The sequence below is a fragment of the Bombyx mandarina genome, chromosome 25 (assembly GCF_030267445.1).
Source record: "Bombyx mandarina strain Sakado chromosome 25, ASM3026744v2".
Taxonomy (NCBI): Eukaryota; Metazoa; Arthropoda; class Insecta; order Lepidoptera; family Bombycidae; genus Bombyx; species Bombyx mandarina.
In genome coordinates this window covers 7,266,099-7,290,921 of record NC_143231.1, presented here as the reverse complement: position 1 = coordinate 7,290,921, position 24,823 = coordinate 7,266,099, and the positions used below count along the sequence as shown (strand labels likewise).

Here is a 24,823-nt window from a genome sequence, read left to right as displayed (position 1 = left end):
TAGTTCTCCGTGGCTGAACGTATCTAAATAAAGTATTTGCATTGAGTTAAAACTTTGTACCTCTTATTGTTGGAAATTCATGCACTGAGATTCACTTCGTACATATCAATGAGCTGTGGTAATCGCTTCAAATCAGGTGTGCCGTAAGCTTCTACTCATCTATGGCTATTTAAGCCAAACTGAGAATGAGTCCGTTATTTTTTTGTTTACTTACTGCTAGTAACCTTGAGACGACCCCACGAGCTCGCCTACACATTCAGTGAAGCTTATGATGCTAGCTTCACTGAATGTGTAGGCGACCTCGTGGGTCTCAATCTGGCAGACTTTGTTAACATCTGCCCTAATAAGAACAGTGCTTCGCTGACGCTATAACCGGATTGGAATCAAGAACCACTGAAAAGGTCCGGCGAGAAACACAGTGGGCTGTGGGTTAAGTGCGACAAATCCTTTGCCGCATTCGACGGGTTCAACGGGAACGGTGTCCAGTGCTTGGAATGTCTACTTACAAGCATCGAGAGTGGATCGGGAGGATCCGAAATGACGTATTTAGGGCGATGGCGACTATTTATCCTTTGGTCGTCTGCATCAGACATATAGTTTGGGACGGCCATTATAAAAGGATTGTTGTGTCACACGAGTCGAGCTTACATATATACCTAATATTACTCTAAAGTAAATAAAATAAGAATTTATAAGTATTTATAGCAGTTTTCTCGATTACCTAGTCATGTCAATGACAATTTCATTTCCACATATTTTGTAGGTCGACATTTATTGTCAACTGATTAGATTAGACTTTCGCAAACAATTATTACCTACCATGTGTTAAAATTAGTAATTATTATTTCTTGTCAGTGAAAAAATGCGTTAGTTGATGATAATAAAGCATTAACATACTGAGTATTTGTTTCCCTTTTTCATCCTCCCTGTTCACAATTGAAATATTTTATTATTAATATTGAAATATTTTAATATTTATAAAAATTTAAGTCGTCGTGGCCTCAAGGATAAGACGTCCGGTGCATTCGTATCTAGCGATGCAGCGGTGTTCGAATCCCGCAGGCGGGTACCAATTTTTGTAATGAAATACGTACTTAGTAAATGTTCACGATCGATTTCCACGGTGAAGGAATAACATCGTGTAATGAAAATCAAACCCGCAAAATTATAATTTGCGTAATTACTAGTGGTAGGACCTCTTGTGAGTTCGCACGGGTAGGTACCACCGCCCCGCCTATTTCTGCCGTGAAGCAGTAATGCGTTTCGGTTTGAAGGGTGGGGCAGCCGTTGTGACTATACTGAGACCTTACAACTTATATCTCAAGGTGTGTGGCGTATTTACGTTGTAGATGTCTATGGGCTCCAGTAACCACTTAACACCAGGTGGGCTGTGAGCTCGTCCACACATCAGGTAAAAGTTAATAATTGTAATGTGTAAATTATGAGAGACTTTTTGGAGGTAGCGCGAGGAGTTAAGTTGTGTGGATTGTTGTTTATTGTTGATTGATATTAATCTTATAGCATCTGGGAAAGTTGTTCAGTAACTCTACGAAAAAATCCATGAAGTGTCCATTTTTCTCAAAGGATTTTCCACTTCGTCTCACCCAACAGCTATGTTGTTATCTTAAACGTTCCATTATACCTTTTATACAACACTCATGACTTCTTCTACAAAATACTTGACTGTATGGGCTATGTTCCCTTTGCCCGCTCGATAGAAAAATCAAACATTAAAAATTGAGAGTTCAAAACTTCAAAATGTTCAAATTTTTCAAAACACATTAAAGTTGTGTATTTTTTTTATATTGCTCAGAATTTATTTAATAATAACCAATAATGTCGCAAGATACCAAAGACGAATTCTCCGATGTTTCAGTAATTTAGATTCCAGATAAAATAAATTAATTGAGAAATTTCAATAAAATTTTCACGTTACAATATGTTCCAGATTCCTCCTATATTAGAAGATGTGAATAGTTGGGTGCAAGATTATTTGCTACAGCCAGAAAAATTAAAAATACATAAATGGGAACGTTCTCAAACGCATTGGCATAGAAAACCCAATATAGATTCCTTATTTTTGCTAGATGATGATGATGAGAACGAACCGGACACAACCCTTGAGGTAATTATGTTGAAGAAAATCAGATGGCTACTAAATTAGGCAGTAGTTGACTTGTTACATATGTAACTTTACTGAGATCATTTTACTCTTTGATAATTGACTAAGTAAGACCTACCTAAGGTTGCCTTACCACTAAAGTAGTTTTTAATTAAAATTTTACAGCTTAATCTTGCGTTATTATTTTCATTTGACAGTTTTCATCCGTGACCACCGTAAATATGGTTTCAATAGAGCCTACGACTCACGAAATCTGAACAAAACACTTAAACTAGGATTTATTATTATTCTGCTTTAAGCTATATAATAATATTGTTCATTTAATAGATTTTGTGAAATTTGAAAATTTGTTCTTTCAAAACTTATTTTATAAAGCTGCAGAACAAGTAAAACAACCACTACTAGCAATATATACAGTATGTAGATGTAGAAATGTTTTCGTGTTTATCCCTCCTTAAATATGCATTCAGGTTTGAAGTGTAGCCAGTCAAACAAAAAAATTTAGACTTCAACCTTCAACCAACAAGTGTAAGAAAACTCATCAAGCAAATATAAATTAACAACACAAATTCTCTTAAAATTCTCTCAAATTTCGAAAATAATATGCAAATTGTAACACTTCTCTTAAATGTGTCATTTTAGGTAGTTAGAGATCCTTTAACAGGTGAGATTATAGGAGTGGAAGAAATCTGCATACCAACAGAGGATGACGAGGAAAACTTATCAATGGCTCGAGCACCACTGCCTCCAAGCCTTGCCACCCGTGGTACTACAACACAGAGTCCATTTTTACCAGCTGGTTTTGAAGAAGATCTTCAAAAGATGATAGAAGAGCAGCAAAAACAGATAGAAATCAACCTTAATACAGAGAATGATGTACCTGGAAAATTTTTGGGTGAAGGTGTGATTTGAAGATATGACATACTCTAACCTTTAATTTATTACCAGACTTTTCAATTTTGTTCAGTTGTATTAATCAGTGGCTCTCAACCACTGTCTCACTATGCGTTGATGTGTCAGATGAGTCACAAGCCCCTATCACGTGGACTACAAATTTACGAATAGGTACTATATTTATATCTAAGGTATCCCAAAGGAATTTCGTCTCTATGTTACATATGGGGTAAATACATAGCTGCTTACTAGATGTTAATTGTACAACTAAGTTTAATAGATTAATGATGTATACTTTAGTACACCTATCACTAGTATACCTATCCCTCATAATTACCCATCTTCCAACCTTCACTTCAACTATACACAATTTTGTATGTAAGAAAGAGTGTCACAAATTTGTATGATAGTGCATCACTGAGTTAAAAGGTTGAGAACCGCTGGTATAGATTTTACATGAAAATCACCATGTACATAGTATCCTTGATATTAAATGCTAAAGCAGACAGTCTAAAAAGTCAGGCAAGTAAAATTGAGTAAATTTAAATAGAGTTTATAAAACACTGCTCTGCTTGGAAACTTACTTTGTAAATAAATAAACAATCTGTTAGAAACTATAATTTTGTAATCATTTTGCTGTTTAGGACAAAATTTAAAACATGAGTCAACTGTTCCTGTCATTACAGATATATTAACTGTAGCACCAGGCTGTAAGGACAGTGTATTGTTTGCTGAGGATGGTTTTACATTGCTCAATGAGGGCAAACCTGAAGACAAACCTGATGACATTGAGGATGTCGACATCAATATCAAGATTAATTTGGAAGAGATAGTGGAAAACAATATACATTTAGTAGGTAAAGTTTCTTTCGTTATAGTCAAAAAATTTTAGACATTCTATTCTATCAGCCCACAGACGTTCACTGTTGAACATAGGCCTCCCCCAAGCCTCGCCACAAGGATCGACCCTGCAGTAATTGTATCCAGCAGATCCCCGCGAACTTCAATAGGTAGTTGGTCCATCTTTTGGGAAGATCTACCCACGCTAGACATAATGTAACACATTAGTGGTTTCATGACGTTTTTTAATTTATCAGTTGACATGCTGTGATGACTTATCTTTTTTGATCATGAGTAATCATGACATGATAAAAAACCAACAGCCTACATTAAATTACGTTAGAAAATTGTCCCAACTCTCAACTGTCATTTTGCTACAACTAAAAAAAGAATAAAAAAGGAATCGAATCTGGTTATTTACCTAGCTATTATTATTACAAAAGAGAACTTTCCTAATAAATGAAATTTATGTATTTTTTTTATAATATATAAAATTACAGATCTATGGAAAGATGATAGTGAACAACCTCAAAAACCTAAAACACCAAGTCATATTGAAGTAGCAACAGATGAAATAGAAAACGAAAATTTCCTGGAAGAAACTGTCGTCAAACCTCCTGTAGAACTGCCAGAAATACCAGTATTGGACATAACCAGTTCTGTGGGAAAATTAGGAGTGACTTCCACAGAATGGGCCGAGATGATTGATGTTTCGAAGCCTGTACCAGAATTTAGAGACAAGATTAAAGACATGGCTCATTCATATCCTTTTGAATTGGATAATTTCCAGAAGCAAGTTAGTAAATCTTAATATTATGTTACATGTTTTCAAAATTAATAAAAAAAACATGCGTGGTAGAAACCTTCAAAAATTAAAATACAACTATCCTAAATGTCTAAGTATATGTAAAATCATGTCATTAGTAAATAATTGTAAATCATCTTTTATAGTATGAGGTAGCACCCTATGTGAATTGATATTTCACGTATTATATAATCCTAAATTAAAATTCACTACAAGTGGTTTCATACACACGTTAGTATTAAAAAATCTCATAGATGGCGCTGTATTAAAAAAACACTACACTGAGAACGTCTAAGCTAATGTGTTCTATCTCATTCTCTCGCCGTCTGAATCCTATACATTTATGTGTTTGTGTCTCTATGGACTTATTTTTTCATTTCATCGAGTTTGAAATCACAACGAATCTAAAGAAGTTTCACTTCAAAAGTTTCACTTAAAAAAAAAGTACACATTTTTTTAAATATATTATGATTGTTTTAGGCAATATTAAAATTAGAAGAAGGTCATCATGTATTTGTCGCTGCTCACACATCTGCTGGTAAAACGGTGGTCGCAGAATATGCAATTGCGATGTCAAGAAGAAATTACACAAGGTACCTATACCATCTTCATGAAAGGAATGTGGACAGAATTTCTTTGTACATGAATACTATGGCCCATCTATCTTTCACTCAGCTTAATTTTAATAATTTAAGTATTTGTGTAGTTAATTTCATTCCACACATTGTTATATGACAATGCCTGTCTATACTCGCTACAACGTCATAGCCAATTTGAATCGTCGGTAATGTATTATATTAAGTTTGAATTATAATGCACATTCATTTAATACTAAATTAAATTCACAAAAAAAAATATATAAACTTAAAGCACTTGAAAAAATGGCTGTTCAGTGAAACTATTCAGTAATATAGGTAAGAAATAAAAAATCTTATAGAAGAAAATAAAAAAGAGTATGAGAGTGTGTAACAAAAATAGGTCCAAAGCAGCTTTACCATTTCAAGAAGCTGGCAACATTTCCTCAAGTATTCCAAATCTTCTTGGGATCTTATTAGGATTTTTATTTTCTTTATAACAACTTTATACAATATATAAATATATCTTTAACAAATTCAAGGGCCATCTACACGTCTCCAATTAAAGCTTTATCGAACCAGAAGTACAACGATTTCAACAAGTTGTTTGGCGATGTCGGCTTGCTGACCGGAGACCTGCAAATCAACGCCACCGCATCCTGTCTCGTGATGACGACCGAGATCCTCCGCTCGATGCTGTACTGCGGCTCCGATGTTGTCAGAGATCTGGAGTTTGTAATATTCGACGAAGTACATTATATCAATAATGTCGAGGTGAGGCGTTTATCGCTGTTTGAATACAAACAGTCGACTGGTTAATAAGTAGTACCACGATGATACAATTTTGTTTTAAGGGATTTTGTGACCTGTTATCTAAGACCTTTAGGTCATGTCTTATTTTAATTTATATTCTTTTTTTTATGAAAAATTATAATATGGAGTGAAATGAAATGAAGATGATTAATTTGAGACATTAATCAACTGCGATGAAATTAAATTAAATGGGATGGGATGAAATATAATCTCAGTAAAAAGGTGGTCATTTACTAAGATTTTTTCAGTGGACTTTTTGGTGAATCCCGAGCAGTTATATTCAGCGGCTTTGTTTCATTTTCCCACATTTGTGCACTTTCACAGAGACTAAATAGTTAATAGACCACCGTTACTACCCATTTAAACCTGAAGAAACACTAAATAGACAAAATAAGACAAATCAGTTAACTTCACTCTTCGCGTTCCCGCCAAAATGTCCGTAAATAACTTTCAGCAGAAGATTTCATAGCTTGGCTATGAAATATCATTGTGACAGTGACATAATTTTATGTCAAAGTTTTTAAAGATCAAAAGATTTCTAATGACGCTAGTCTGGTCATTAATAAACACATACGGGCTTGTAATCCTAGCCATCTCAAGCTACAGCTATTGTGCACCAAACATCACTCGGTAACAGTTGTATCCTCAACTATATGTCTACCTAAATTAATAATTCCTAAAGCACTTGGGCATGCCGGCAGACTTCGACAGTTCAAAGGGTCTCATAATAGTCTAATGAAGCTCATTTTCCAATACGCACTGAACAAGGGAACCGATCCGCTTAAATCCACGATTAACTTTAATTCAGTTTCATAATTAATCCACAGCGCGGCTACGTATGGGAAGAGGTGTTGATCCTCCTGCCGTCCCACGTGAGGATAGTGATGCTGAGCGCGACCGTACCGAACACGCTGCAGTTCGCGGACTGGGTCGGACGAACGAAAAAACGGAAGGTGTTCGTCGTATCAACTCCCAAACGACCGGTGCCGCTGTGCCATTATTTGTACACAGGTATTAATATAATTACGCCGATAAAGAGTAACGCCATCTATCACCAAATAGCAGAAACGTAATAAAATCGAGATGTACAACGCCATCTTTTGTCAGATAGCAGAAACACACATCGAAACTACTCGACTTGCCCAGAACGTTCTCCATAAATCTAGAGATGTCGTCTCTACTAAAAAAGCATTGCAGAGATGGCACGAGTCGGTCAGTAATCGGAACTTCAACAAAGAGCGAACGGTTCCCCTAATGCGAAACGGAAAAAGCGAATTGAGAATTTTAAAGTGCTCGTTAAGCGTTCTAAATGTTAATACAGTTCCAATTTGTACTTCGGTAGAATTCTTATTTCCCCCGAACCTCAGCGCTAATATGGTTACGCGCTTGCGTTGATGCTAATATTAAATAAAACACACCTTTAACTGCAATGATAAATATCGCTTAGACCAAATACACGAGATACTCTAAACCCCGTACAATATTGTCTTAATATCATTTATAAAACTGTATTTTGGTAGGCAGCGGTGGTAAATCAAAGAATGAGAGATTCAAAGTGGTAGATCAAGAAGGGAACTTCCTGCTCCGTGGATACAATGAGGCCCTCGCTGCTAAGAAGTCCAGGGAGAACGATTACAAGAAAAACTTTGGCCCGAAAGGTCTGTGTGATTATTCGTTATTATTTAATTTTAAAAACAGTATTTATCAGTTCGAGACCGGTACATAGACCAGTTCACTACTCATAATGTTTATCAAAGAAACACCTTAATAAATCAATAAAAAAGTATTATGAATTAATTTGGAAAAACTATTTATTAACGACTACCAGTCATCGATTCTCAATGGCTTACAGCATAAACTATGCCTATTTCTGCTTAAAGATTGCCTGTACTGTCTTGTCATCGCCCACCCATCTTCTTCAGCTATTCTTTTGTTATTATTATTAATCACAGTTTAGCATAGATGGTGTCGGTCAGGGTTGCCATAGTAGTCATCGACATGGCTGTGACCCTGTCATTTCCGACATACTGTGTTACATATGCCCCTCAATAATAACGCAATATAAATAATAATGCAGACTAAGACATTCCTGAATGCATCATCTCTATATAAAGAAGATTTATTGCTAAAGCGCGGCATTAACCCACAGACACAGCCCACTGAGTTTCTCGCCGGATCTTCTCAGTGGGTCGCGTTTCCGATCCGGTGATAGATTCTGCGAAGCACTGCTCTTGCTAGGGCCAGTGCTAGCAACACTTCGGCTTGAACCCTGTGGGCTCACCTACACGTTAAGGCGAAGCTGAAATAGCCTCTCAAGGTTATCAACATAGGTAGGAAAAAAAACCGCCGCAGAACAGAATTGACTTGAGCGCGAAAACACACATCGTTTGTACTATTTCTTTTATAAAATAAATTCAGTGTCAGTCACAGTTTCCTTTTTTAAAAAGAGTTCCTGGGCCCACCCCGTAACAGTACATCAGCGAAGATAACCACCCACCATCAGTTTGCTCGTCTGCCTACAAGGGCAATAAAAACTCTATCTCTTCCCGTGAATATCGACTGAGGGATATACTGAAGAACGGACAATAACATTCTCGAAGTATTGTACCGTTGTATTGTGACAGATAAACAATATTCACTGGTATTGTGCACCATTAGACTGCCTGTTTCTGCGAATCATACATACGTTCAAAGGATGGGAATGAGCGTCACACAATAACAATTGAGACCTCATGTTTGAAAGTGGGCGACATCTTTCACCTTCTGATGTCTATGGGATCCGGTAATCACATCACACCTAATGGGCCGTGAGCTCGTGCACCCATTTAAGCTTTAAATAATATGTTTTAAGGTGGGAAACAATACATGAACCCCAAAGCTGAACAGACGATGTGGGTCGCCTTCATTGATCACTTGAAGCAAAACGACAAACTTCCAATTGTGGCTTTCACTTTATCACGCAACAGGTAAGCTTGTCTTTAAAATCGGACATTAACCCCGTTGTCTTTTGTACATTCGCATTGCTCTATAAATAATACAGTGATTTTTTTAAATTAATTTTCAATAAAAAGTCTGTAATAATTAAATTAATTTGAACACTTTTTTTAGGTGTGACCAGAACGCGGAAAATTTGATGTCCGTCGATTTGACGACGGCGAAAGAGAAAAGTCACATTAGATCATTCTTTCAGAGGTGCCTGCAGCGATTGAAGGAGCCTGACCGTAAATTGCCGCAAGTAATGTATTTTTACCATCTATGCTGTCGGAACAGCTATTAAAGTACAGTTTTTGGAACGAAGTTCTTTATGAGACGATACGGATTTATTTATTTATTATTATTTATTAGTGTACGACTTAACTTTGTAATAACGTACAAAAGATAAAATATTTTTTTATAATTCATTGACCACGATCTCAGAGCGTTCATTTGCGCAATACACTAACTCTTATGCAAACAAACGTGAAAGAAGTGTACCACAATAAGTTCGCACGTTACCGAATGACCGTAGGTTGTTGCGAAACCTCCAGTTTTATTTTCTTTATACCTTAAAGATCTTAAAATTAATATTTTTTTAATAAGGAACATCGTTCCTATCCAGTGTCCCACGACACCGCACATCTTTTTTATTTATTTATTGCCTTAGTGCCTACGAACTGGTCACTCTTCCCTCTTGCTCGCTCTTGTTGTCAGCAATACTGTGGGCACAGCTTATCTCTGACCACTCTCCTCGAACCTCGTTTGAAAAAAACATTACACAGACTCATGAAGGGGAGGTAAATGTGAAATATATAGCCCACAATTAAATGCGTGTTAAACCTGCATGGGTACATCTTTTTAGTGGCTCACATAGCATATAGACGATAGATAGAATCGATAAATAGATAGAGCGGCCACTGCTGACCATAGACACCAAGGTTGTGGCTGCCCAATGTGCATTTGAATAATGACCATTCTTTAATTTGAAAAAAAAAAAACAAAAAAATATGTTCTGGACCTTAATAATTCCGCACGTTGACCGTGAGATCCCCCCTACCTACCCTGAAAGAGTTCCGTCTTAGACTAGGAGAGAGTGATCAATGGAGTTTAGTCGGTAGTCAGTTTGGAGCCCCATATAACCCGGCCTGATTCCCACGGGTCGGGTATCCGTAAACTGGGGTCCCCAATATAAAAATAAAAAGGCGGTATCTACCCTTACGGACTCACAAGATGTCCTTCACCAATCAAAGTAATTTGTGATCACTTGTTTTTACTTAAAATCATTGGTAGCTGCTAGGGAGATGTTAACTCCCGTCATATCGTTAGAGCCGTGACGATCTATGAATAATACCACAGCCGATATATGTACAAATCCATTTCAGTTGTTCTGATTTGATTTAGATCAACATTTAGTTTTAAAATTTAAAACTTGAGTGACTCATAATATCTAATACATATATAATATCAATCATTTAGGTCAAATTAATGTAAAAATTGCGAAAAAATAATCTTGAAGGCATACGGAATCGAGAGCCTTCTTAGTCTCTTTAATAAAAAAACATTAGAAGGTATAATATGCATGTTCATTTGTATTAACTTACTATATTTTCAGGTTTTAAGATTACAAAGAGTTTTAGAAAACGGTATCGGCGTGCATCACAGCGGTATATTGCCGTTGCTGAAGGAAATCGTTGAAATGTTATTTCAGACCGGTTTCGTAAGTTCCTCAAACATTTTAATTGTTCGCTCTAAAAATAGCCAATTGTCGATATCATATCGATTTTTATTCTAGCCATCGATTTGCAGTGATAACGCCCAAAAATGGACTAGAAATAGGGTCAACTGATTTTTTCGCGCTTGCAACATCCCGAAAAATCAGGGACTCTTGAAGTGTGAATGCCAAGTTCTTGATAGATGTTGTCTCGATGTAATTTTCCCCTATTTCGTAATGGATCGTTAAAATTATAACGCTTTGTTGTTTTTTTTGTTTAGCGCTCTCATAACAATCGACAAAGTCATAATTGACAGCTATGGAATTTCAGTGTTGCCATTTGCACGAAAAAGAATTGCACAAAATTATTATAACGTACCGACCTTCCGGTGCCACTATCAGATCCCGTTATCTGAAGCGGGAGCGTCATGTTGCCTTATAACTTACCTCACCTACCGCATTAATGTTTGGAAATGATATTGTCGAGCGACAGATTGAGCTAGAGTCAGAATTCCAAGTATAATTGACTTCAAGCATGTCTTTAAGCAAAATTCACTGGTAGTTGGACCTCTTGTGAGTCCGCGCGGGTAGGTACCACCACCCTGACTATTTCTGCCGTGAAGCAGTAATGCGTTTCGGTTTGAAGGGTGGGGCAGCCGTTGTAACTATACTTGAGACCTTCGAACTTATATCTCAAGGTGGGTGGCCCATTAACGTTGTAGATGCCTATGGGCATCAAAGCAATAAAAAATGAAAATCGTCCAAACTCGAAAAATTAATTAAGGACTTTTAGCAGCGTAAATTGATTAATTTACTATGTTCCAGGTTAAAATATTGTTCGCGACTGAAACGTTCGCGATGGGCGTGAACATGCCGGCGAGGACGGTAGTCTTCGACGAGATCACCAAGTTTGACGGGGTCGAGCGCAGGACCCTCGCTCCGGCCGAATACATACAAATGGCGGGAAGGGCTGGACGGAGAGGTAACCCGCGCCAACGAGGATGGCCGCCGAGTATCCATATTCAATAAACCATATAACTCGCTCTAGCAACATTTGGAGAATAATATTTATTTAACTAACAAATGCTGAAGTGTATCTCGGTAACTCCTATAATAAAAATAACACAAAAATCTAAATCAAAGCGATGTTTCGAGAAAATACGGTCAACCTTTAATGAGATGAGAATCCTTCCTGCGTATGGCCTGTATATGAAAACCTGTTATTGGTCATCAATACTGTAACGCTTTAAATGTATATTGTCGGAACAAGCAATAAACATTATTTTTTTATTAATTATTATTAAAATATTAAGCTATTGCATAGCTTTGAGCGTGGCAACCGAATCAAGAAATTCTGTAACGAAAATAAAACCTAACACCCTCCACTCCGCCTACCATGTAGCTCGCGTTCAACACATTCACGCGTTGCGATTGTGTAGTGTTTGTGAATAAGCGCGCGGCGTGACGTCGCACTGCATGCGCATCATGAAAAGTCTGCCCATCTCTCTCTCGCGCGGTCTAGCTTATGAGTGTAAAGGGGACAGTTAATGTTTTGCTTTTGTTAATGTTTATAAATATAGCATGGTCTTATTTCATTATTGTTTTAATATTAAATTATAATTGTTTAATTATTATATAGTTGCATAAGATGATAAAAAATGTTATGCAATAGCTTTACCGCGGCAGTCCCCGAGTGCTATACGTGTTTTTTTTATTCTCAAAGTTGAACTGAACGAACCTCATAACGGTTAAGTCAATCGCCTCTAAGAGAAAATTTTGCCATGAAAATACCATCGATGCGATAATTTAAAGTAATATTTTTTGGTACAGGTCTGGACGACACCGGCACAGTGATAATACTTTGCAAAGAAAGTGTTCCGGATTTGGTGACGCTAAAAGGAATGTTATTGGGAACACCGCAGAAGCTCTCCTCCCAGTTCAGACTTACATATGCCATGATCCTAAGCTTACTACGGTACGTGCGCTCGTTTTTAGGTCGATCGAAACCTTTACAATTTGGTTATGTCAGTCTTTATCGTGTGTCATTGGAAAATCTATATATTAACTTTGTACCCCCATTTTACGAAAATTGCGCGGACGTAGGAGTATGAAATTTCCCACACTTATAGAGAACTAGAGGTCCCGCAGTAGTCGAAATTCGACTATAATTAATTGGAATTGTAAGTTTGTACACTATTATGATTGTATTTTATATTTCTATAATCATAAAGTTTGCCAAGGCTACACTATAAAAAAATATTAATAAAGACAAACAATATTTAATCTATTCTCAATTTGACCACAGACGTCAAGAACAAAAGTTTGACAATATATAGTATGCATTCGTGTGTGCGTGAAATACATGATATGTATTGTGTGTAATGTTTTTTTTATTGATTTAATATATCTTTTATGCATTCTTTTATAAAAATATTAGCATTGTGCACTTCTTCTCTATATTCTCTATAAGTGAGGAAAATTTCATACTCCTCCGTCCGCGCAATTTTCGTAAAAAGGGATACAAAGTTTTTGCTTCACGTATTAATATATAGATATAGGGAAGGAGTGCAGAATGATAATAGTTTTTTAAAATATGCATAAAAAATACATTAAATCAATAAAAAATCATTACACACACTACATACCATGTATTTGACACACACACGCATGCATACTATTTGTTTAATGTCAAACTTTTCTTATAGCGTAAGGTCTGTGGTCAAATTGAGAATAGATTAAATATTGTTTGTCTTTATTAATATTTTTCTAAAGTCTATTTTTGGCAAAGTCTATGATTATAGAAGTATAATAGTTTTTGACAATAGAATCAGAATAGTGGTATACAAACTTATAATTTCAATTAATTATAGTCGTTTTTCACTGGTGGTAGGACCTCTTATGAGACCGCACGGGTAGGTACCACTACCCCGCCTATTTCTGCCTTTCTGCCGTGAAGCAGTAATGCGTTTCGGTTTGAAGGGTGGGGCAGCCGTTGTAACTATACTGAGACGTTAGAACTTATATCTCAAGGTGGGTGGCGCATTTACGCTGTAGATGTCTATGGGCTCCGGTAACCACTTAACACCAGGTGGGCTGTGAGCTCGTCCACCCATCTAAGCAATAAAAAATAAAAAGTCAAATTTTGATTACCAAGGGACCACTAGTACAGTTTTAATGCGAGAAGACGAATTATTGTCCCACAGAGCGGCCACGGTTTCCGTCGAGGGCATGATGCAGCGCTCGTTTTGCGAGTTCAACCAGATCTGTCAGGCGGACAACTACCGCAGGCAGCTCGAGGTCGCCGAGAAGGAGTACTCCGAGAAGTGCAGCGCCCCCCTCGCGGCGCACCTCGCCCCCCTCGCCGCCTTCTACGAGACCGCGGCCGCCCACCTCGACGTGCTCAACGAGATAATGCCCATACTGCTGAACCAATCGAAGGTGGCAAAGGAATTGGACGCAGGGAAGATACTGATCGTCTCCGCCGGGCCTTATATCAATCAGCTGGCCGTGTATTTGAATAGCACTGGTGAGTCTTTAATGTTTAATAATGTAACAAAAACATATTATACAGCATATAGGCAACGGCTTGGCTCTGCCCCTGGCATTGCTGAAGTCCATGGGCGACGGTAACCACTCACCATCAGGTGGGCTGTATGCTAGTCTGCCTACAAGGCCAATAAAAAAAAAAAGACTTAAATTGCGTAAAATCCAGCGTCCTAAACTTGTATTCTTTATTGGGTTGAACAACTAAATTGTTAATTTTTTAATTTTAAAATATGTTTTTTTTAGGTCCACGACAAACTCCGTATAAGGTTTTAGTACTGAACACGCCGATCCAAGACTCGTCGCGTTATAACTTCGAAATCGACGAAAATTGGTACCGGATGCTCAGTTTCTCTGCTACATACGATGCCATAGGTACGTAATGTAACTATACTTATTCGATATTAAATAAATACACTACAGTATGAAAGCTTAATGAGCCAAAAAAACAACGCGAGTGCCGTCTGATGTTTGCTCAGCATTGCTCACAGAAGTATCTACCACATTTGGTGAAGTGAGCTATGAAAACATTGACTTAAGATGCCAATAAAAAAAACCGAATTTTCCTTTTTAATCTGACATGTAAAGGTTAATAAATAGTTGCAGTTTATTGATACTATTAAGGTATAGACGTAATTGATAAACGCTAAGAAACTATGTCATTACCATTGACAATCAATTTACTACTACTACTACTGAGCTGGCGCTATGACCCCGAAGTGGGTCTTGGCCTCCGACAATAAACTTTGCCATTCATCCCGGCGCTGCGCAACACCTTGCCAGTCCGACACTTGGAGCTCCCGTAAATTTCCTTCCACAGCGTCACACCAGCGGTACTTGGGCCTCCCTACGGGGCGGCGTCCCTCCGGTACACCCGTGTACACCCGTTTCACAGCCCGATCCTGCTCCATACGTACTACATGTCCGAGCCATCCGAGCCTCCGTGCCTTCATCTCCCCCAGAATATTTGGCTCACCAAAAAGCCTCTCCACGTCCTTATTTTTCCGGACGTGCCAAGAACCGTCTTCTTTCCGAACTGGTCCTAGTATTTTTCTCAATACCTTTCGCTCCGTCACGAGAAGTTTTGCCTCTTCTTTCTGTGTGAGCGTCCATGCTTCGCATCCATACAATAGGATCGGTCTGACTAGAGTCTTGTATATCCGAATCTTGGTGCGCCTGCTTAGTAGCTTCGAAGAGAGAACCGGGTGTAGGGCTGCACTGCATCGTAGGGTATTTTGTATACGAATTTCGATTTCATCTTCCCTGTCATTGGTGTCTGTCACAGTGCAGCCAAGGTACCGGAATTTAGCCACTCCTTTGAACCTCGTATTTCCCACCACTAGGTCTTCTCGCTTCCGTCTTATGTTTTTATATCGACGCATGTGAAGATATTCTGTCTTCTCGTGGCTCACGCGAAGGCCAATCCGAGAGGCTTCTTGTTGAAGGCAGTTGAGTGCGTCTATAACGTGCTGCTTTCTTTCTCCAAGTAGAGCGAGGTCATCAATTTGCCTATTCATTATAAATACATTGCAGGGACCACAAATGACCCCATAGCAACTAATAATTATATGTACGTGTTCGCGATAATTATATTGCAGTGATGCTACGTCAGTCTTTTTTTTATTTTATTGCCTAGATGTGTGGACGAGCTCACAGCCCACCTGGTGTTAAGTGGTTACTGGAACCCATAGACATCTACAATGTAAATGCGCCACACACCTTGAGATATAAGTTCTAAGGTCTCAGTATAGTTACAACGGCTGCCTCACCCTTCAAACCGAAACGCATTACTGCTTCACGGCAGAAATAGGCAGGGCGGTGGTACCTACCCGCGCAGACTCACAAGAGGTCCTACCACCAGTAATTACGCAAATTATAATTTTGCGGGTTTGATTTTTATTACACGATGTTATTCCTCCACCGTGGAAGTCAATCGTGAACATTTGTTGAGTACGTATTTCATTAGAAAAATTGGTACCCGCCTGCGGGATTCGAACACCGGTGCATCGCTATATACGAATGCACCGGACGTCTTATTCTTTAGGCCATCCCGACTCTCGGGATTGTCGGGCTGTCGATAGCACGTTAGATTGTAATCCCAACATACGTTAGTCACTTAACCGAATACGTGTCTTATTAATCCTTGCCCGATATAGAGACTCAACGCTGGTGACCCCGACGGAACATTTGATTATTTCAGGTACAGAGGAAAGCACGATGGATCATAAAGTATTGTGTATCGCGCCAAGGAACATAGTTGCGGTAACGAAAATGAACCTAAAAATCGACGTCACTCGCATTATACAAGATTGGGAACAGCGGCAGATACCGCGGTGGGTTCACACGTAACTAATGTCAAGATATATTTGAAGTACAGTAGATTGGAGGGGAATTGGAACACTTTCCAATTCCAACACAAATTCTCAGCGGTTTTTCTTAGGGTAATACCAATAAAATGAAGATTCCCGAGGTTTAAATTTTCATATTTCATTGAAAAATATACATAAAAACTTAAAAAACTAGCTTGACCTGATCCACCTTGGCTTTTGGGGTGAATCGGGTCACATATGGGGAAAATAGAGTTTTTCGAGAGGGCTGGCACTGTTTAGTTGTTAAGTAGGGACTTACCTTTAGGTAATTAACTATTCAATATCTTTAATCAGTTACAAAACTCTGACGACTGAATTAAACTATTTAATATTCTTAAAGACTAAATAAAAGTTATGTTTAATTTAACAAATTTAAATCTCACAAAGTCATTGTGACAACCCAGATTTGTATGTTTTGTTTATATTTCAATATTCAAAAACGTTTTAATATTGCTAATGTTCCTTCTTCTCATGTTTCAATATTCATTTTAATAAATTTAAAATTTAGTTTCAACAAAATGAAATCTCACAAAAGCGTTGTGACAACCCTGATTTTTCCTTATTCTACCCCTAGTCCCTATTCCCTCCGATCTACGGTTAAGGCGTACCGTAAAGTGTGCTTGACTGGTCAGGTTCAAGGACGCTCCGGTGGGGGCGAGCTGCGCCAGCACGGTGCAGGAGCTGTCCCGCATGTCGCACGCCGCCCGCGCCGGCGCCGTCCAGCTCGAGCGCATCAACCTCACGCACTCCCTCGCCATCTCCACCGGCGAGATACTGCAGGCACTAGACAAGCTAAAAACACTAGCCGTATGTATACACCTTAACTAGACAAAAAAAATTTTATGGGTAGACGAACTCACAGTCCACCTGGTGTTAAGTGGAGTTTCTTGCCGGATCTTCTCAGTGAGTCGCGTTTCCAATCCGGTAGTAGATTCTGCGAAGCACTGCTCTAGCTAGGGTTAGTCATAGCAACGTCGTCAGGTTTGAGCCCCGCGAGCTCATCTACTAATTCGGCGAATCTACAATTACCCCTCGAGGTTCCTAGAATAGGTAGGAAAAAATTAATAAAAGAAAAGACGTTATGTTGAACCTTATTACACTTGAATGCAATCTTAAAATTGCATTTTGGAATATGATAGAAATAAATGAAAAACCAAACCTTAAGATTATTATGTTTTTTTTTAGTTCTAGTGGCAAAGAAGATATTAGAAAAAACCGTCCCAGTAAAAAAAAAGGCGTTTACCTACCCTTTTGATCAAAACGCATGACTGTTTAAACGTGTAGGTACATATTATAATATTATATATTTCAGACTGAACTCGAGGCCCACAAGAAATTTACCGATATAGCGAACTTCAAGTCTGAATTCGCTGTGGTATACGAACGCAAACAAGCTGAGAGGAAGCGAGATAAATATAAACGTCTACTGTCGTTCGAAAACTTGTCTCTCTACCCCGACTACCAACGGAGACTGCTAGTCCTCAGGGAGCTGAGCTACATCGACGAACACGATAGCGTTATACTGAAAGGTATGAAGAATAATCTAAATCGGTCTAATCGGTTAGTTAAAGTTACTACAACTATACTAGGTGCTAGGAGACCGCTTCCGAAAACGAAGACAGATGATAGTAATGTTACGCGCTGAGGCTCAGGATAAATAAAATTCCACCGAAGTATAAATTAAAACTGTATTTATCACTTAGAACACAAACAGAACACTTAAATTCTCAATTCGCTTCCCTAGAATTATCGAGAACATTCCACACAAGTCGAGTATTGTGTTCCCGCTATCTGACAATAGATGGCGTTGTACTTCTCGAGCGTTCTAGGTGCTATTAGATCCTCCGATATTCGTTCGACTATTCGACGATAGATGGCGTTACTCCTACCGGCATAACGGTACTATCGTCTGTCTTCGTTTTGGGAAGCGATCTCCTAACACCCAGTATATATACTACCATTACTTCACTATAATTCAGGTCGCGTGGCGTGCGGAATGGGAACAAACGAACTGATCATATCGGAGCTGATATTCCGGAACGTGTTCGCCGACAAGACCCCGGCAGAAATTGCCGCGCTGCTCAGCTGCTTCGTGTTCCAAGCCAGGACCCAGATCACGAACCCGCTCACAGAGAAACTGACTGAAGGCGTCAAAGCCATTGAGGAGATCGATGCCGAAATCGCGTCTATAGAGGCTAAATATTTAGTGAGTATTTTTTGTAGCCAATAGGCAAACCGATAGCGCTGATTCTTCAAAATTACTACGGCCACTTTACAAAACTTACCTAAACACAACTTTATTACACTCCACGTCATTTGGGAGCAAATAAACGACATGCTATAGATTATATTACTAATAAACAATTCCACTAAACATAAACATAGTGATTTATTTTAAAAAACATGAAAAAGGAAAAACAATAGTTTTGATATTAGGTAATTTTTATGACTTTAATTTAATAAAAATACTATATGAATGATCGTCACTGCTGACCGTTTGAAATATATTAAATTTTCTGTAGTCGAATTAACAAATTCCTTACTGGTGGTAGGACCTCTTGTGAGTCCGCGCGGGTAGGTACCACCACCCTGCCTATTTCTGCCGTGAAGCAGTAATGCGTTTCGGTTTGAAGGGCAGGGCAGCCGTTTTAAATAGCCTCTCGTCTGAGACCTTAGAACTTATATCTCAAGGTGAGTGGCGCATTTACCTTGTAGATGTCTATGGGTTCCAGTAACCAGTTAACACCAGATGGGCTGTGAGCTCGTCCACCAATCTAAACAATAAGATAAAGAAAACTTCAATATATTTTCCTTTGACTTATATTACTTGATGATTGTTTGTTTGTATGTTGGTCCAATTAGATTACTTTATAATTATTGGTACTTCAGGGTCCATTCCGGATATAGTACCATCGACGTACGACGATGGAGTGCAAATAATATTAGTAATAATATTTGGCGTTTCCACAACGAAACTAACATTGATAAACTAACATTGATTTCAGGTAAGTCACTTCGAAGGGCAAGCAGAGAGGTTGAACTTTGGCCTTGTAAGGGTAGTGTATGAATGGGCTTTGGAGAAACCTTTCGCAGAGATTATGGACCTAACGGATGTTCAAGAAGGGATCATTGTCAGATGTATACAGCAGTTGCATGAGGTAAGTGTAATTGAATTTTTATACGAAATGTTACTTCGATTATCAGAAAAAAAAACTCAACGTGCTGAGGTTTTGATGACTATTTTGATTTTAGTATGGTAACTAGAACAGCCCCTATTATTTATATAGCAATAATTTAAATATATAATTGATACTCAAGCCCTACGTCGCGAAATAATAAGTGGCATCAATGATATTGATGGTATAATAGCCGGCAAACTTCTTGAGCATTTGTTGACGTAGTGGGGGTAAGTTCGCGCATGGTACACTCACGTGCAAAAACATTATTTACTCTGCGTCATAATGCAATTAAATTATTAAAATCAACATATGTCTTTATTTATATATTTATTAGAACATCAACAAAAAATATAGGTTAATAATTTTAATAATTGAATCTTGGGGTAAAATAGATATTCCTTCTATTAAGTAAAAACTAGAGCTGTTGCCAGGTCTTGGTTCAGTTGAAGCGAAGTTGGTATTTGTAATTTTTTTTTCGTTATCTTAATCTTGACCATCATCATCATCACTGTTTTCATCACCCCAGTCGCTATCATCGTGATGAGTCGACATAGGGCTCATCGGTGTAGTTTATAACTCGGTCGGTTCGGTCTTCTTTTTTGTCTATAATTAATTATTTTTTGAAGATATTCGATTCGTAGTAATCGAATGTAACTTTTTTCAATTACCAGGTTCCGATTATTTTCTGTTTTTTTTTTCCATCTGAAGCCTAGCTCTTTCATAATTCGTCGTAAACTTCATTCCGAGCCATTAAAATTTATATCTTCTTTAAATTTTTCGAAACCTTTCTACGGTACGGAGTTTCGCTGCTTGTTATGTAGTTATTATGATTACATCTTTTTATTACAGATTGAATGAAACTATCCATTCCGGTAACTTTCTTCTTCCCTGATCTTTTCTTACCCGGAGTCCGAAACACGGCGAGCAAGCCAGAGCCTTTAGCTTCGTTAATAATGCACCTAACAGTACTCACTGATGTTTTTGTTGCTTCCGAAGTCTGTTTTACTTTTACCATATCATTCTTCCCCTGTTTTATAATGAAGCAATATACGTCGTACACAAATTTTCTACCCTTTCTTTTGAATACTACACCAGTTTGTCACTGCATAGTGTATTTTTTATAAAAAATCAACAAACACTCAACAAATAGCAATGGCAACAAAATCAACAAGCAATTATAAAAAATAACTAAAACGATTAATAACGATAGACTTTCCACTGTACGCAAGCGTACTTTTGGGAGCAAGCGGAAAGAGGGCGCGGTGCGGGACGCAAGGTTCGACTGATCTACCAATAACGCGCTCGATACGATTTCCCCTGCCGTCGCGCCTCACCCTCACCACCAAAGTGATCTAAAATTCGGTTCTGTGCAGTCAAGGTCATTTGCTCAAGATGTTTGCCGGTTACTATACTCTGGTTCCTAATTAATACCTGCATTGAACTGACGCCCTTACGAACATTTACTCGAATTAAAAAATAAAACCGTGTACAATTCACAACTATTAAAAATGAAACCTTCATAAGGATTGTCTCATTCTTTCGCAGGCTAAATCGTTTAGATGTACTTATATGTTAGTATTTTAAAGCAACTAAACTGAATACAATATTTTTATGTAGCCTCAGAATGCTTTTTATTTCGCAATCGTGTTACAGTAAATTTAATTTTAAACGTGTTGAATTTTTTAATTTGTTGCTTAGATGGATGGACCCGTTCACGGCCCACCTGGTGATAAGTGGTTACCGGAGCCCATATACATACATCTACAACGTAAATTCCGCCACCCATCTTGAGGTAGACCTTGTAAGATCTCACTTTTAACAGTACAACCCGTGAGGACTCACAAGACGCCCTACCACCAGTAATTATAAAATAAACTATTTATAAAATATTACAGTTACTGGTAGACGTGAAAGACGCATCCGTGGCGATCGGTGATCCGAAACTTCAGTCGAAAATGATGGAAGCTTCTACATCTATAAAGAGAGATATCGTGTTCGCTGCCAGTTTGTATACAACCCAGAAAGAAGCATTGAATACGTAATAAAAACTAATGAATTTAAATACCTTTTTTAAATGCTTTTAATTGTAAAACTCTAAAATTGAAATAGGAAATCGGACAACATGGCATGAAACTAAATAAAACCATGCAGAATAATATTTCAAGCCTGATAGTCATGCGTGGGTACTCAAACGAAAATTGGCTTATTTATGCAGTTTTCGTAAATTAAAATTCATAATTCACAAAACTTTATATTGATTTTTTTTTATTGTTATTGCTGTCCGATCTCCTATTGTGGAATTGCAACTATGAAATGAGTAGAAAACCAAAAAAATTATGATTACAATATTAGTCTCGGCTCATCAAACACAGTTACACAGCAAATTCAGTTGAGACTATACCATAAAATATTTAAAGATATAGGGATGTTAATTTCAAATAGTAAACGCTTTCAAATGTATATAGCAAATAATCAGACCTTTAAATACAAAACATATTTTGTACAACTTTAATTTGTGATTTTTATAACCATAATCGACCATACTGCCGCTATATTAAATTTTATGTAGCGATAAATTATTTTTTATTTTTACATTTGAATAATAAAACACAAATATGAAGCTTTGTTTCATTAATTTTTTTAATGATACATTAATTACAGTCTCATCACCTTCCTTTACCAGATCTATGTAAAATGGATACACAATTATACATAAATAAATAAACAAAATTTACAAGGGAATATTCTACAGATCATTGTTTTTTTAATTTTTCGCAATGCAGAAATTTGTAGTTAGTTGCAGTAAATAATTATATTTATGAAAATTATTGAATCTATCGAAGATAGGGCTTCCCAAAAAAAACGTACGTTATTAATTGCGGTTCAACCATAGACAAAATTGAAGATTATTGCGTCACAAAGAGTGTACTTCTTTGATTTAATAAAATTTACTTTTCATAATTAATTGCAGTGCTATACATAAATTGTGTGTTGCAAAAAATACATATCTTATAAATTAGTAGAGGCCAAAAAATTGAGCTATTTTCCTAAAATATAAAATTTTAACAACATCTATTTACACAGAATATCGTCAGATTAGTTCTACGGCAGTTCCCCAACCTTCTGAATCAAGGTACTTCTTTAATTTAGGCTCGGTGATGATTTCTGTCAATGAATTTACTGCTTTGTACATGTTAATGTACACTTGTGTTTGTTCATTTATTTATTTACAGTAGATAAAATGTCATGTCAAAATGTTCAGGCATCATTTTCACTATTACTGAAATTATCTATACAAAGCGACGAATATTCCAAACATATAAGGTACATATTTATATAAATATAACAAAAAAATAACAATTAATTTTCTTTACAGTTGATCGACACAAAATTAGAAACTTTAAATATATATAATGATTATGATTTCCCAATGACCTTTCAAGAATATTGAGCTAAAAATTTACATTTCAATAAAACCCTGCACAATAAACCAACAGTGCACCGAATATTCCACATAATTACGATTTATTCCCAATTTAAATAATGAAAAACTATTAATTATGACCGTTCTAAAAATGTAATTTCCAAACATTACATTTTCTGTATACGAAATAAGTTTATTACTAAAGCAACTTTTCGTCCTATATGCATTAATCATACAAAATAATTTTCGGGTCAGTCACGAAATGAATTGTTTACTTTATGAATCTTAACTTAATTTTGGTGATGGTTAATAAAAAAAATCCAATCCCAATAAAAATGTCTTCACCCAAAACATCCCACAGAAACAAATATATCAACGTCCAATAGAATTATTATTTATGCCGCAACCCGTTATAACGAGCAGAATACCGTAGAAGAAACAGCGAGCTACCAATGTAGCCAAATGTCATTTCTCACATGTCTGTTGTGCTTTCTTGCGTTTTTTTTATCAAGATTAAATTCTGCTACATTTCTACAAACAATTCAAATCTTTAAACTACCTACATATATCGGCTTTTATTTATTTTAAGCTGGCAACTGACTTAAAAACATTTTATCAACGAAATTTACGGATATTTGCATCCACAATTGGCTCCGTTGTTCTGGCAAAAATAAAAAAGCTCGGATTGTGATTACATTGCACAGATCTGCCTGTCGCCAGCCTAAAACGAAACCTGAACAATATACAATATAAATGGGAGGTCCTGATTTACGTAGCTGACGTTGGCAAGCTAAGCGAAGTACGAAGGGGGGGAAGTGAGATCCGCCAACATGTCCAGTTCGTCTTCGGAGAGTTGATCTCTATGTTTCGGCCAGTCGTCTTGGTGGGTCCTCCTGAAGTCGGCTAATGCGCGTCGTATGGTCGCGGGGACCGGGTCCGGCGCGTTCGTGTGCCGGGACAGCTCGGACAGCACGTCGCCGAACTTGGACCCGATGCTGTACGGTCGAGAGGACAGGTAGGCGCACATGCCGAGCACCCCGAAATGTCTCTCCACCAGTTGCTTCGATCGAGCGCTGCGAATCAACAAACGCAACGTCCTCTGTTCGTCGGGTAGAGCGCGACAGTGCATCAATCCTGTCAACAGCTTAGCAGCCGACTGTCGAACCTGTGAAAATATTTTACGTGATTTTGCAAATGACATTGAAAACCTTAACATAATAGGCAGACAAATTGTTTACGCTATCTGCAATGAATACATCGCAGTAATATTTTTGAACGTAATTGAGAGCGCATCGATATAGTCCCATCCCTTTCCCCTTTTATATCAATGTCATATATAAAGTCGGGTTTGAATCGTGCGCATCAAAATTGTGCGATCGCGAAAAATATTAGTGAATATTGAGTGAAGCTAATTAATTACTTAAACAACTGAAAGTGTTCATCAAGATAAAATGAAGGAAGACAGGAGTGGCCACTCCAGGAAGGTAGTGCTAGAAAATATTATTATAACTACAAAGACACAGACCTACGGTGAGTTTCTAACAAATTACCAAGTATCATATCGATTTCGCA

At 37.5% G+C, this 24,823-nt stretch overlaps 2 protein-coding genes across 3 annotated transcripts in view; one reads left to right on the top strand and one right to left on the bottom strand.

Moving 5' to 3' along the window:
* Window positions 1-1,743: 1,743 nt before the first annotated feature.
* Window positions 1,744-22,447, top strand: tst (superkiller complex helicase subunit twister). Its single transcript, XM_089738686.1, has 22 exons — window positions 1,744-1,875; window positions 1,949-2,125; window positions 2,765-3,023; window positions 3,703-3,873; window positions 4,357-4,652; window positions 5,142-5,254; window positions 5,779-6,010; window positions 6,877-7,060; window positions 7,570-7,707; window positions 8,901-9,015; window positions 9,158-9,284; window positions 10,638-10,742; window positions 11,562-11,718; window positions 12,567-12,711; window positions 13,940-14,262; window positions 14,526-14,654; window positions 16,480-16,612; window positions 17,281-17,455; window positions 17,961-18,177; window positions 18,628-18,854; window positions 19,654-19,806; window positions 21,723-22,447. The coding sequence occupies exons 1-22, from the start codon at window positions 1,837-1,839 to the stop codon at window positions 21,867-21,869; spliced, it is 3,762 nt and encodes a 1,253-aa protein (XP_089594812.1). The 5' UTR covers window positions 1,744-1,836; the 3' UTR covers window positions 21,870-22,447.
* The window catches only part of LOC114247800 (proteasome activator complex subunit 4), a 31,702-nt gene continuing 29,322 nt past the window's right edge, over window positions 22,444-24,823 (bottom strand). For both annotated transcript variants that reach the window (XM_089738685.1, XM_089738684.1), the window contains one exon: window positions 22,444-24,416. In XM_089738685.1, the coding sequence (XP_089594811.1) occupies window positions 24,042-24,416 (375 nt within the window). In that variant the 3' untranslated portion in view covers window positions 22,444-24,041. The remainder of the gene's footprint in view (window positions 24,417-24,823) is intronic.